At 37.9% G+C, this 15,186-nt stretch overlaps 1 protein-coding gene across 2 annotated transcripts in view; it reads right to left on the minus strand.

Moving 5' to 3' along the window:
* Positions 1–15,186, minus strand: part of RELN (reelin) — a 271,996-nt gene that overhangs the window by 82,108 nt on the left and 174,702 nt on the right. For both annotated transcript variants that reach the window (XM_085216903.1, XM_085216905.1), the window contains exons 15-20: positions 13,778–13,906; positions 12,580–12,689; positions 9,550–9,616; positions 8,400–8,633; positions 7,625–7,786; positions 3,332–3,568 (exon numbers count right to left, since the gene is read on the minus strand). In XM_085216903.1, coding sequence (XP_085073029.1) covers positions 3,332–3,568; positions 7,625–7,786; positions 8,400–8,633; positions 9,550–9,616; positions 12,580–12,689; positions 13,778–13,906 — 939 coding nt within the window. The remainder of the gene's footprint in view (positions 1–3,331; positions 3,569–7,624; positions 7,787–8,399; positions 8,634–9,549; positions 9,617–12,579; positions 12,690–13,777; positions 13,907–15,186) is intronic.

Here is a 15,186-nt window from a genome sequence, read left to right on the forward strand (position 1 = left end):
AACAAAAAAACCCTACCCAAAAAATAATAATAAAAAAACCACCTTCAGGAATTGAGAATGCAGAGGTCACATTTTTGTATAAATATGTAGTTGTGAATTGTTTTCTAGCCTGTATATAATTAGACCTGTGGAGGAGCAGGAACACAATACCCATAGGTACCCTCAGAACAATCGCTCTCCCTCCAAGCACTGCCAACTAATTGGTACTTCTGGGAATGATATCACAGCGAATGTCAGCCAGTCTGCACTTCTCCAAACTGCTCTGGGATTCCCAGAGTTACCACATCTTCAAGGCCAGTACTTTCAGGAATACTGAAAAGCCACGTGGATGCAGTTGATTTTGTAAAGCTGCACTAACAGAGGACGTTGACGTGCCAGCCAAATGCTCATGCTGGCCCCAGCTCTGCTTGCTTCAAAGGCAGAAGTTTTTGTCTTTTTATATCACATCATACCTATTTCATTAGATAATTCCTAAATGTATTAATGCATTTTAATTGAGTTAATTACCTGAAAGAAAAATCCTGCATGTTACAGAATAGTAATTAAACTAAAAGACAAGCTATCAAGCTGCAGAGACTGTTGTATTGCTCCATGATGGTAGTTTACTGTGAACTAGATTTACAGTCTTTTCTCCTGACAGCTCAGAGGTAATAGGACACTCTCATCTGTTACATGAAGTTCAATCATAATGCCATAGTCTGACTGAAGAATGTTTGTTTTATTTATATGATGCACTTTCATTTGGGTCAAAACACGGCCTGTGTATGAGTATTTTGGAAAGGTGATGAATTATTGTAGACCATTAATTACTTCATTTTAAGTGTGTTCTTCAGGCTTTCAGAACACACAGTACGCTTGCAGTTAGAACCAAAGTCAAACCAAATGTTGACAATAAGAATCAAATCAAGTGACTGTTCCAGTTATAAATCAGTCATTGTAAAACAATTAAAAATTACCCTTGCTCAGAACACATACTTATCAACAAATCCCTCTTTCTGAAGGAAACCAGATACTGGAAAGAACAACCTCCCTCTTCAAAACTTTTCCCCAATTTTAAGCATAAATATTTCAGATTTACAGATTCCAAGGCGGAAATGAAGACCTAGCAGAAAATTAAAGAAAATCCAGCAAAAATAGGCCTTGGGATGACACCCTGTAGAGTGATTTATGGTGTATTTACCATAGTTCTACTAATGAAAAAGCAGTTGTCAGACTTTTCTCAAGAGGATGGTGTCAGTGCTACTGCAAACTCTTCTCATATAAAGTCATGAGTTAGAAAATGAGAAAAGCCAACAATAATTAATTTAACTAGAATCCATTTGTAGAGACTTTGTATAAGTTCAAATATTTCCCTTGAGAGAAACAAGGTCAGTGAAGGATAGAGTTCATGTCTTCCAGTGATAATGAGAAAACTTATACATACGTAGAAAGGGAATATTACATAGGCATTACTTCTTTATTTGATGCATGGAAAGTTCAACATTACCACTTATGACCGAGCACTTCAAGTCCTAGGCAATACATGGCATAGAGAATTTAGCATAGCGTTTATTTTTCTAAGTCTGAGAGCCAGAGGAGGAAAACAGGAACTTCTGCTGTCTTAAATAACCTGCCACCCAATAATAAACCAGTCTTAGAAAAACAAAGGAAAAACTATGTCATTAAAATGCTTCCATTTCAACTCTTTGATGAAGAAGATGTAAACAATTTGAGCCCTAACATGTTGTTTCATTTTAATAAGCAGAGTACCTTCCTCGTCCTTATTAAAGTGCTTAATGGTGCTTCTACTGTCTCATTATCACTGTCAGAATGGGTTCTGTGTTGTTACTACTGCTAAACCAACTCCTTTTAGTTTGACAGATGATCAGAAAGTCAAATCAGATTACTCAGAGGTACTTGTTAATAAAATTCCAACGGTGTTTCTCTCAGTGTCCATGGGGATGCTAAAATTATTTATATAATTATATTTGTTAGAGGATTTCTGTAATTACTGTGACTGAGGTTTCTCCAAATAAATATACCTGTGCCAATTAAAACAATACTGGGTTTACATGTTGGTCAGACTAGCAAAAAACTCCTAATCAAAACACAGAAGTTAAACTGACTTTACCTAGTATTAATTCCTAATGTTACACTTATGTACTCCAGATTTTTTTTTTTTTAAACAGGTTCGTGATTTAGTAAAAAATCTTATTTTTAAACAGCTCTTACATAATTTTCTTTTCCATTTTTTTTCAGCTTTTTCTCTTTTCTCACTGTTAAAGGAACATACTAATTGCTTTGGGGCAAATGATGTTTTCTTGCTTTTTTATTTCTAAATAAACAGCACATTTTTGGATATCGTTGCAATATGCCGAACACAGAATCATTAAGGTTGGAAAAGACCTGTAAGATTATCATGTCCAACCATCCACCTGCCACCAATGTTGCCCACTAAACCATGTTCTTTAGTACCACATCTCCACGTTTCTTGAACTCCTCCAGGGTGATTCCATCACCTCCCTGGGCAGCCTGTGCCAGTGCCTCATCACTCCTTCCGAGAAGAAATTTTTCCTAATATCCAACCTGAATCTCCTCTAGCACAACTTGAAACCATTCCTTCTTGTCCTACTGCTGTTAATGGGAAGAGGCTGACCCCCACCTCACCACAACCTCCTTTCAGGCATCTGTAGTGGGCAATAAGGTCTCTTGAGCCTCCTCTTTTTCATAATGAACAATCCCACTTCCCTCAGCCACTTCCCATCAGACCTGTGCTCCACCCCCTCACCAGCCAGCTATGTTGCCCTTTTCAGAACACATTCCAGGGCCTTAATGTTCTTCTAGTGGTAATATGTGATAAAGCTGACCACAGTGTAAGTGACAGTGGATATCACAGGCAAAATGACGGCTAATGGCTATCGCTATTCTACCAACCTTATGCCGCCTTTCCTTTTTTTTTTTAAAGTATAATATAATGGCCATATAAGCAGATATGAACATACACAAAAAATATTCAGCATCTGTACTCTACAATCTCAATACTTACATTAATCCAACTGGATTTTAAGTGATTATTATAGAAATTTTACAAATTGTTTCTATTTGGAGATTCTTTAATATTTTACGGGGATAGAATACTACATTCACAGTTCCCATCAAACCTAAATCTCTGTGCAATAATGTGTAAAAACTTCTAATTGCAATTAGATCAGTGACTGTCATTTTGTCCATAATGTGATGGTGAAACACATACTCTGAATAGCTACCAAAATGACTCACAACTAACAAACATTTAGTTCTCAGTAGGACAAATAGATAAAGAAAACAAAATTAGAACAGAATTAGCTCTCACCAAAGAGTCCAGTCGTGGCCACAGTAAGGCTGAACATTTCCCAGGTAGAATCCCAGAGACTGTGTGACCTCAACTAGGTTGGTGAAGTCCAGGCTAATGCTATTGAAAAGCACAGAGGTCATAACAATTTCATCGATTGCCCACACATCTTCACCCTGAGAAGAGTGATATGGTTGCCACCATCTGAACTGAATGCCAATCTGTCTCGCATCTTCTGGCAGCTCCACTGAAATTATTCTGAAAAATGAAACAAAATTATTGTAGAAAGTCTCGCTATTGGCAATAATTCCATGGAGATGTATTTTTTTGGTTATTTATTAATAATCCTAAAAGACATAGGTTAAATGAAGCCCATAAATCCTTACTTTCTACTGGTATAGTGACAGGGACGGGGATCATTAGTTCTCTTGGTAGGCAATGTTGATAGAGAGCCATGTGAAAAAGCCACAGAAGAAAATTTATAAAAATGATGTAAATTTTGCTTCTACATCAGAGCTCTGTTCAATTTTTAAAGCTGATTTTCCTTGCTAGAAAAAACCCAGCTGCAGGTCAGGGGCTTAGACTGACAAAGAATGATCATCTAACCAAGATTTACAAATTCTGCCTCCACCCTCTCAGACACAGTAGATTTTATCCTGATCTGAAGAAATGCATCTTTACATCTGTGCTTGTTTCTGCACAGCACTGATGTCATGCCTGTGTTTTTCTTGCCCTAGAAGAACCCATCTCTATAAATTGTCACTTTTAAGTGGAAAAGTTTCTTCTTGTTGGCAGTGTGATCTTGTGTAGTCTTTTATGGCACACGCATTTCTTGTGTGGTTGCATAAAGATATTATTGGATGTGAGGGACAGGCTCTCCTGGTATGCAAGGCCACCCAATTTGTCATGGCACCTATGTCACCAAACCTATAATTGACAAACTGCAAAGAAAATTAAGAGTAATATCTGATTTCCAGGAGCAATTATCATACACAGCAGCAGGGAGCATACATTAATTGCTACAGCAATGACACTTTCTTGAAAGCTCCATAAATCACCAGGGCCAGACTGCCCCATGCAAAGCACGTGAGCTGTAAAGCACAAGAGCAAGAGGGACATTTGTCTCCATCACTGTACAATTACATGCTGGCAAAAGGAGTATTGGCAAACTCATCATGTAGCTGATATTTTTCCTTCTCTTTTAGAGGAAATGTGAGTAAAATGACTGATCAGGTAAGCTGGAAAAATCATTTTATACTTTAAAACCAAGGGTTTTTTTTCCAGATTTAGGGCATCCTAAGCTGCTTGTTGTAATGCCTATGAAAGTCTTGTCCCTTCAGCACTCTTAGTGCAAAATCACACTCTTAAAATGGCTTCCTAAACTGGCCTTCTAAAGAGTAAAAGTATGGTACTCCTGTGTAATGTCATATTGATTTTAAATAGGAATATGTTAAGCAATTAGCAAGAAAAATTAAATGGCTCGGTTAATCAAGTGGGAAGGGCTCAAGAAGTCCTGACTGGTACTTCTAGGAGCTGCTTCCTGCTGTCCATAGGCTGGAGTGTCAAGGGACAGCCAGAGAAGATGCTGCCATGCCTCCATGGCAATGAACCAGCAGGGCACAAGCTTAGTGAGTGGCAGATGAATTTATTTTGCCACTCAAATAAACAGATGCTTGAACTATTTCATACCATTCTAAGTGAAAGACTAAATCCTAATTCTCTCCAGTATGTGAATAATCCACAAGGCTAACCTTTTTTTGTCAAGAATTCCATAATAAGCAGCAACTCTACATCTTTGTGACCAATTTTTAAAGGCACCATTGACTCTAAGTTGCTGCTGATGCTGAAAGGAGCTGGTGGTTTTGCCTTTCATTAGCCAACAGGGCAAATCTGAGGAAACTGGCACCCTGGCTAGCAAGAACACTGCATCCAACATGTGCCAGGAGGCAGCTGGCACTCACATGAGCTAACGCTCTCTTATAACCTTGGACACATTTCTGTATCTGTGGCTGTCACTGATGCTTGCAACTTTCTTTTCACTCTTAAGCTCTCATAAACTCTCCCACGTGGACAGTAATTCTCACTGACAGTTATTTACAGAAAATCCTAAATTGACATACACCGCTGATATACCTACTGGACTTTAAAATATTTAACGCATGTTAAAACAATTTTCTCATCCCAGGGGATTAAAGAAACAATTTAAAAACACTGGTACAAACCACCATATTTGGTACATATGTTAGTATGCAGAACCTGACTGCATCTCCAGTTATAACAGCTTCTCCTGTCTGACTTTGATTTGTTGGAGACAGATGGAGAGGGAGGGGGATCCTTGCTAATGACTATTCTGCTGCAGAGAAGAAAAGTGTTCTTACTAACATTACCAGCTACCATTAGATTTCCTAAAAACCAGCTGGGAGACCTTTGCTCTGATCTTATTCTTTCAAGCTATGCGCATACCTAATATTGAAAAGCCACCGCTGTTCTACTGAGAAGAAAAATGCAGCTGTCAAATGTTAGCAGATTAAATGCGCCTTTTCAGCAGAACATTAAATGTGTAATTATTTTTTGTGTGACTGAAGATTAATTAAATTTCTGGATACAGATTGATTGCCAAATTTCATAGCAGTTCATTTATGTTACCAAAAATGCTGATATTTTTAGACAACATAATACAAAATGGTGAAGTGTTCTTCATGTTCTTCATCATAATTATTGCCAGCGTTACCTTCGCATTTGTATGTCTGCCATTTTTCTATATATCCAATGGCAAAGGCTTTCTAATCTGCATATGTTGTGCTTAGCTCTCTGCCTTGTGAGAACAACATATATTCTTTCATACCTAACAGCAAAGAGGAAAAGAAGTGTCTGGCACTAGTAGAATTTACTACACTGATATCTTAAACACCATTAAAATCAGTCACTAAAATGTGTATTTTCCTTTTTGTTATAAAAAATTAATAGTGCTATATATTAAAAACCTTTAGGGAAATAAAGGTCTTACAGTTATAATCTTCAATCTACAAATTAGAAACAGGGCCATATAAAATATATATGTGACTACAATAAAAGATGGGGAAAAGATATTCTGAAGGTTTATGAGTGTTCCATAGGATCTTTCCTTCAGAAACACTTAAAACTTCAGAAAAAAAAGCCTACATATACTACAGTTTTACCAAATACAGTCATTCTTCTCAGATTTTTGAGTATTTCTTATTGATCCTGAGAAATGTATGTAAGGTTAGAAGGTTGATTGTTTTGTTTTGTTTTTCCACTACAATATTCTTAAAAAATATTTTGTAATAGATGTATTAACAAAATGAAGATAGCTCACGCATGGTACAAAGCTGTCCTTGGGCAGAGCAGAGTGGTGGGGAGAGCCCTGTGATTCCATTCTTGGTTCTGCCTTTTGTTTGCCCACTCATAGAGCATCTTCTTTCATTAATATGTGTTGGCTTTACTGCTGAGGGTGGCTGCTTCCCGATTAGGACAGGTTTGAGAAGAGCCAGCCTGGGCAGTTCTGGTCTTGTAATACAGTTATGCTTATAGAAACTCCTAATTTTGCATGTGCTTTATGAAAACTTTTGCATGGTCTCACAAATGTAACAGTAGAGAGTATATTCTTCTCTTTATTTTCCATGCATTTCCCTCTAATCTGGTGCCATATACAGGTGCTGCTAGATGAGCTGAACCCTTTGTTTGGCTTCTTTATGATTTGCACAATACCCAAGAACAGCCACCATCAGCTCCTCCCAGGGCCCTGTGCCCAACCCCCAGCACAGGCTCTGTCATATAATCTCTTTCCTGAACAGAGCTGGAGCAACTTCCCTGCTGACCCAGAGAGGCCCTCATGACTGGATTTCATCTCAGCTGTCCTATGCTGCCTGCAAACTCCTAATCCCAGAGGATGATGTAGTGAAGGTATCTATGGCTTCAAAGCTACAAATAATTTATGTTAATTTTTCTTTACAAGTGGATGCTTTCATGGGATAAGACACATCCTTATTTCCCACAAGTAAATTTCTTCCCCGTCATCCCTCACTGCTTGTTCTGCGGCGTCACCTGAGACTTGGCTGCTGCCAAATCCATGCACTCAATTTTTATAGAAGCAGACAAAAATCAGTAGTGCTCAGAACAGTGGCACATATTTAGCCAAAACAGTAACTTCCAGTGTGCAATAAAAGATTGTCACTCCACTCCTGTACCATGTGCCTGTGCTGGGGCAGATGTCTTCACTCAGCACTGCAGCAGCTACCTTGACCAGCATTAACTGCATGCAGATAACACCCTTCATCACATTCATATGTATACCTTGGCTCATGGTAGTTCAGATATGAGTAGTGTTCCAGGAGTTTCCATGTAATGCCATTGTCATAGGAGTAGTGCAGCAGCACTCCTTCCCCAGGCTGATCAGGAGCTTTGCAGGTGCTCAGCACAGACTTGCTTCCCAGGCGTAATGTGAACTGCAGGAACCTGCAGCAGAATTACACATATATTTGAGGGTAACATTTACATGGTGTTTTTCTTTTTTGGTTGTTGTTCCTAACTAGCTCATTTATGATCATTCTCAATTTAGACAAATTTTGATAAATATCATTTATGCGCTTTTGTGAGCGGATTTTGTTTTTACTATCAAGTAATGCAGTGTGGCACATACATTTTCAAAATGCCAATCAGTACAGCATTTAATTATTTATTAGGCACTGAAGAAGAGGGAGAGATAGTGAATGGATCTAATCAGCTGCCACAAGCTGTCAAATAAACACATCCTTATAAATAATTAATTAGCACTTGGCTTTGACACTCAAGTTTGATATTAACATTTAATATTTTCCAGCCTCACTGTACAATAACTTCCCTCCAGTCTATTTTGGGCTCTCTTGTTTACAAAGCAGGGAATGAAAATAGGCTGTACAGCTATGAACTCAGAATTAAACTATGCCACTGCGAGTTTTTTAAAAAACTTTTCTTCCTGCTAAATGATCACCTTAATAATACACAATGCTATTTCTGAAAGGGGGGGAGTTCCTGTCACAGCACAATTCCCCTGTTTCCATACCTCACGCTGCTGCTCTTTTGCTCTCACCTGGACTGGGAACTGTCAAGGAAGGCAGTGATGAGCTGCCGTCTCCCATCCTTGGTGAACACCAGGGCCTTGCCACTGGCCAGAACCCCACAGCCAAAGCTGACCTCGGCTCCACGGATGGAGTAGAAGTTGTGATAGGAAGAGAGGCGGGAGCTGGCAAAGCTCTCTGAGATGAACATTGGGAAGGTCTGCGACGCTGTCTCACATGCAGGCCCTGAAAAGCCAGGGTCACATCTGGGGGTGAAGGAGATCCAATGGTGTAGTTAATGCCTTCTTCTTGGACCCATCTTCTCTTAGAGGTGGTTTGCGGCCTGGCATATGCTTGAAATCTCTCAAAAACAGATGATACCATACCTACAAAGTCCCTCTCAAATCTGAGGACCAAGAACCTCTCTAGACCTTATTTAGTGGGCCAACAGCTTTCTTCTAACTAATGATTTTTCCATTAAAAAAAAAAAAAGTTTTGAACACCAACCACTCAATATCTACATATAATATGCAGTATATAAATGTTTCTATTCATTTTTAGACCAAAAATACTCCAGGCATAATTTACAATTGTTCATGTGTCAAATGATTTTATCTGTAGCATGTCAGATGTGATTACCAGTAGCTGTGCAACATAACAGAAGGCCCTGTGGGTCACACTCTCTGCAGCACCTAAAAATAGTGACATCATAATTTGGAAAACATTTCTTGATTTTACTTTTCAGCTGAAACAGTTTAAAAAAAGCCATACTTCCTAAAAAATGGAGTGCTGACCTTCTGACCTTAAGGTCTGTTTGGCTATATGATATTACATAGATTCTTCTCTGAAATTTAATATAGAAATGATACAGCCCCAAATCACCTCTAAGAAACAGTATAAAACATGCATCACTGACATTTCAATGGGCTCTGTAGCACAGTTTAAGGTGAAGTGGAACTTAGACTCTTTACCAAAAGAAAATTATAAAAAAAGATATTAAATATGCTGCTGTTAAGAAAGATTGATCTGTAGCACTCAAGTGACTTTAATGTGTTCTGTGAGGTATGTTATTTTATACTCAGTCATCTCAAAAAGCAAGAGCTTAGATGGAAATCAACTTTCAGATCTTCAAGTGAACTATGTGACAAAAATTGAACACAAGTATTGAATTATAACTCTTACTTGCAGCCATTTCTAGTACACTGTCCTCGGCCTGAGCAGAATTTGAGGCAAGATGGACCAATATAAACTGCAGAGAAAACAAATTAGTCAAATGAAGGGTTATGTTATGTGATAAATTGAGTATAATGAATACAAAAAACTACTGTCATATAGGTATTGCATTTATCTGAATCCCACTAACTGAAAGAGGTCTACAAAAGAACAAAGTGCATTTAATTATACCTTTCTGTAGAACCAAGTAATGGGTAAAGTCTGCCTGTGGCTTGAGGCCCTAGTGATCTAAATCAAGTACCTGATTTTTCTAGAATTGCTGAAACATATGATGAGCTGCTATGTATTGCCTTCCTTTATCTTTATTTTATTTTAGACATATAGTCCAGTATACGTATTAGTATATTCCACTAGTACTCTCGTCAATTTTTTTAAATGTGCTACTGCTTCTTTCAGTGAAACTAACTCATTTAACCTCATTGCATTTATTGGAATTGGAATCTGCCCTGATGTGTCTTAAGTAACAAGGAAATATCATGCACAAATGCAATAAAATTCCAAATAATATGCACTCAGAAACATTTCAGACTTGTTTTTTATTTCATCTTCCCCCAATGACTCCTAATCAACAGTATTGGTATCTTGTGAATCATATGAGGGGTGGAAAGATTCGCAAATCTCAGTATAATCTGCATCTCATTACAGAGAAATGCATTAATCTGAGTATAGCCCAAAACAAGAACTTAGCAGCAATGTTCTTTCAGCAGAATGTGATAAACAAGCCTTAGACTCAGTGTTACCCTTCCTGCTGAATAATGAGCACTGGAGTTACCTACTTGCACTGTTTTGGAACATTACCCAAATAACCAATTTGAAATAATCTTTAACAAGCAATACTTATTCCGCTGCCCAGAGATTTTGTGGATGCCCCATCCCTAGACGTTCAAGGCCAGGTTGGATGGGGCCCTGGGCAGCCTGGTCTAGTATTAAATGCGGAGGTTGGTGGCCCTGCCTGCGGCAGAGGGGTTGGAGCTTCATGATCCTTGAGGTCCCTTCCAACCCGAGCCATTCTATGATTCAATTATAGCAATGTGTCAGGACACTCTGGCAGACACTCTGTAAATCTCCATTTACATTACAAGTCACTCCTTGTAACTAACTCCCTATCGGACTTCATTCAATTTCTAGATTTTCTCACTTTCCAGTGTGCAAAAATTCTGCTGTTTGATTTATTTGCCTCCTTTGAGGGGATGGTAAAAGTAGAAGAGTTAAAGACGTAATTATGTCTTTTACTATAAAAAAACCTTTACAAAAACTGGCAGTTTTCCAGAGTTTCTAAAAGATGGCCAGCTTCCAGATTGAATTTAAAACTTAATTCATAGAAGAAACAGTTGTGAAGCTAAAAGTCAGAGTGCAGAATCCTTGACATTTTTAGTCTCTCTTCAAGAATTTCAGTGGCTTGCCAATATTTATAAAGTCTTTTTCTACAATGCATTCTAAAGCTTCAGTTCCACTAGTATCTACCAAAAGAGGAATGCAAAACCTCAGGAAGGCGTTCATCATTAACACTTCATTCCCTTAAAAGTAGTTCTACATCTCAATCAAAATCTGGTGCAAGCACATTGTAGGCAGATGGTTAGTAAAGGGGCCTCTGCGATGCTGCACAGTTGAGCAGGCAGCACTCTTTGCCAGAGCTCTCACTATTTGGTTTTATAAGCAGAGGTAGTGCAGATATATGAATTGTACATTAATATTCAAATTCTTGTTTGGTTCTGTTGCAAAGAATTGAAATTCTTGGATTTTATCTTGCACTTGTTTCAGTAAACTTCTGTAAATTCCTCCAGCAGTTATATTCTACATTTCATTAGGTAGCAACTCAACTCTGCAGATGATCAGACACTTTCTTACATATACATATCAATACTTTCCCCTTCTTTTTTATTTTCTTCTTGATGCAAATCATCATGTCTAAAGCATTAATACTTCAACCAAAATGTCAAGACAGTGCCACATGCCATCAAAGTGATTAAGAGAGTCATTATACTTTTGGTGAAAAACTTTCATTTGTGGCATTGCACTCTTCAGGCGGCTTCAAGAATTTTCTTATCAAAACTAGGCATTAATCTATTTTAAGAATTTTGCAAAATGTAATGATATTTACTATTGCCAGGCTCTGTATCAAAATAGGAACCACTACAAAATTTCACAAGCCTACTGTGCGTCACTGTAAATCTTTATTACATACTTAACTATATAATATTTCATATATCTAACAAAACAAAGTCTGAATGTTGTTTACATAGTCTCAAAAATTTGAGGCTAAGGAGCAAGCTAAAAACTTTGCACCTTCTCACACTTAGTTCTTTCCTTCTTACTTATTTCTGTTTTTAATACAATTTATGTATTTTATCGTGTATTCCTAAGTGTTTATCCATGCTTTAAATTTTTCCTACACTATCCTCTACAGTAAGTTTTATAATTATATGAATAACTATAAGCTCCTCTCAGTACTTTACATCCATTTAAAAAAGAGGTAGGCGAAAAATCATTTTCTAAAGAAGACATAATCCCTGATGACCCTTCCCCCTTAAGACAGTGTAAACAATGTAAGTTTTGTCAGTACTTTGGTAGCAGCACTGCTTTATGAAGGTCTTCTATATCCAGAAGGAAAAAATATGTCTCAGATGCTGTAACTGCTACTTAGGCTAGCACAGTATGTGTCCTTAATAGTACAATGTAGTACCTATTTATGTCATTTGGACTAAATATTAAGTGCTTGCTACCAATACATTTTCCTGGAAAGCATTCAATTAAAATAATAATAATAATAATAAAGAATAATCTACTAGTGTATTGTCTTTTCAAAAGACAGAATTTCCCTCTGGCCTTAAATGCACTTGTTACTGAGTGAACATGAGAAGAAAACAATTTTAACAAACTGAGAATCATGTGATCTCTGATTCTGGAAAATATTTTCTTGGAGCAGCATATAAAAATGCATTCTTCTGTTGTAGAATTATTGTGGATAAGAATACTGACTGTTATCGATTGCCCACATATTTCCGTGGATCGGTCCTGTTTGCCTCCAGCGAATCCTGGTGTCACTTGTTAATGCTGCATTGGGAAGAGGAGTAGTTATTCGGTTCCACCTGAAATACATATGACACAAATTCTAATGTTTTACACCACTTGTTATTAAGTGATTGAATGTGTTTGTTTGCACTGCAAAAGCTTGGTGAGAATTTTTAATTCTGAAATCTGCTCACTGAAGTAAGTTACTGCAGCTTTAGAAAGTATAAATGAAAATATAACAGAGCATGGCCTGCAATATTTTCACACAATATATGAATGTTAATTACTAGATTCTAAAGCCCAGTTTTTTTTCCCCCTTTATGAATATCTGAAGTCAGTAAGGATCTTCACCTATATCACTACAGCAACTTCTCCATCCCAGTGAATATCACCTAAATTGCATACTGAATTCAACCTTTCAGTGCAGCTGAATTCTGTTGGGTGGAAACTCCTGGGAATGGAAAGCGGGACATGGAGGATGTGGCCCACTGTCCAGCTGTGCCTTGTTTCTCATGCCATCCACAGGCTCTGCACCTATCGCACACACCAGGGCTAACAGTCGCTACGAAGATGATACAGAAATGAGGTCACCACCTCATGTTGTGCTTCAGCTACATTTTCTTCTTAAGGTCACACCCGTGGTTCTGAAGTGTTTATGGAAGTTGGGAAGCCGTAGGATGACAAGGTGGCACAGTTTCATTTTACAGTCAGAGCAGTACTGAAGATACTTCATCTGCTGAAGACGATGCATTTTACTGTAACTCAACATCAGCATTCCAGGTGAGAAAATGTGTCTGAGGATGTAAATATGGTTTTGACTGATGGTTCCTCTGACTAAAAAGAAAACTTCTGCAGCTTTGACAGACTATAACTTTTCTTTTAATTACCAGCATGCAGTCTTCCTCCCCCCCTTCCCCTTTTCTTTTTGTAATTTATCCATAGCATCAGGAAAAAAAAATATTATTCAACAGAAGCAGTCTCATATTTTTCAAATTTCATTACTGGGCAGCCAGGAAGACCAGAACACTCCTCCCTTGCTGTGCTCAGCTGGTCAAAAATGAAAGATGATACAGGGTTGTGTGCTCTGCTTCTCCCTCCTGTCACCCATAATTCACTTCCTTCTCTAATCCTGCATCTCAGATAGGATTGCAGAGAACACTCTCACCCGCTGTAGTTTTCAGAGGCGTAGACGGTGCTGTGGGGAAGATGGGGCCCAGCACATATCTCAGGCAAACACTCGGTGTGGAGCAGGGACCAGGAGCGGCCATGGTTGGTTGAAAATTCCAAGCTGACACTGGAAGGAAAGAAAGAAGAAAGGCACTGTGAGCATACCTAGCAAAGACTGGCAGGCAGAAATACCACTACAGAGAAAGCCCTCAATCTGAACTAATATTGAGTAGATCTTCAGTATGAAAAATCCTGAAAATACAAACACAAAACAAATCTGACTGTTTAAAAAACAGACAACTGAGGACTCTCCTAGCCCTTAGACCTTGATTGGACACCATCTAGACAGTGTTTTTATATATTTTTTGATGTTGTTCTTATATCTCATCTAGAATCATACTGGTAGTTTCAAAAATAATGAGAAAACTCGGACAGAAATATGTGAGAAGAGAACGCTGATAATTGCCAGCTACTAATGGTGTTAAAATCAAAGTTACTCATACTTTGGTTGTCTCTTCCCCTAACTCCATTGGACTCCTCCCATCATGGATAAATGGAGAACAGAAAAGAACTATGGAACAGTGAGAATGGTCAGGTTTGGCACAGAACTGGAAGGGTGGAGGAACTTGGGGAAGACCGCCTCCAAAAAAGCCCCAAGGGAGGCAGAGGCCCAGGAGATGCAGGAGCCTCCACGCTGCCCAGCCACAATGGTCTTTGGAGGCTTCCTCCACATCACAGAGCCTGGAGCATTCAGTGGTGAGTTTTATAAGTCATAGGGTTGTAATTGTATAAGAAAACTCTGTATTTTCCAGGAAAACCTGCTCTTCTCTGCTTTCCTAGACTAGCAGTAAACCCAAACATCTGTGTGCAGATAATGACAGAAGCAGAAAATCCATAAGAGCATCCACTGAGTCTATGACAAAAAGTTATAAAATCCACACTTTTAGAAGTTCAGAAAATCTGTTTTTAGAAAGCTATTACTAAAATTTTCTGTCCCATTTTCCCTACATATTTAGCAAAATAGTGTTTAGAATCTGGAATATTAGCAAATGTTTAAATATATTACATTCTGAAGCTCTTGAAAAAGTAATGTAAAAAGTGTTGGTTTTATTAAGGACTTAGTATTCTACTATTGCAATTTCAACCACATAATTAGCTAGTAATATTCTGTTTTATTTTAAGTAATATCAATGGAACATTATAAAAGTAATAATTCATAAATTCAGTACTAAATTATAACTTGTCCTTTTCATTATCATTTGCAGATAATATCACTTCATTAATGTACACCATCACTGTGATATTGTAAGTGCGTATTGAAATGTTTTACAGAGTTTTTGACTAATTCATTTAAGATTTAACCGTACTGATACCTAGGAGGGTTATATTTACTGAATATCTGCAGAA

This window comes from Meleagris gallopavo, chromosome 1 (genome assembly GCF_905368555.1).
Source record: "Meleagris gallopavo chromosome 1, MGAL_WU_HG_1.1, whole genome shotgun sequence".
NCBI lineage: Eukaryota > Metazoa > Chordata > Aves > Galliformes > Phasianidae > Meleagris > Meleagris gallopavo.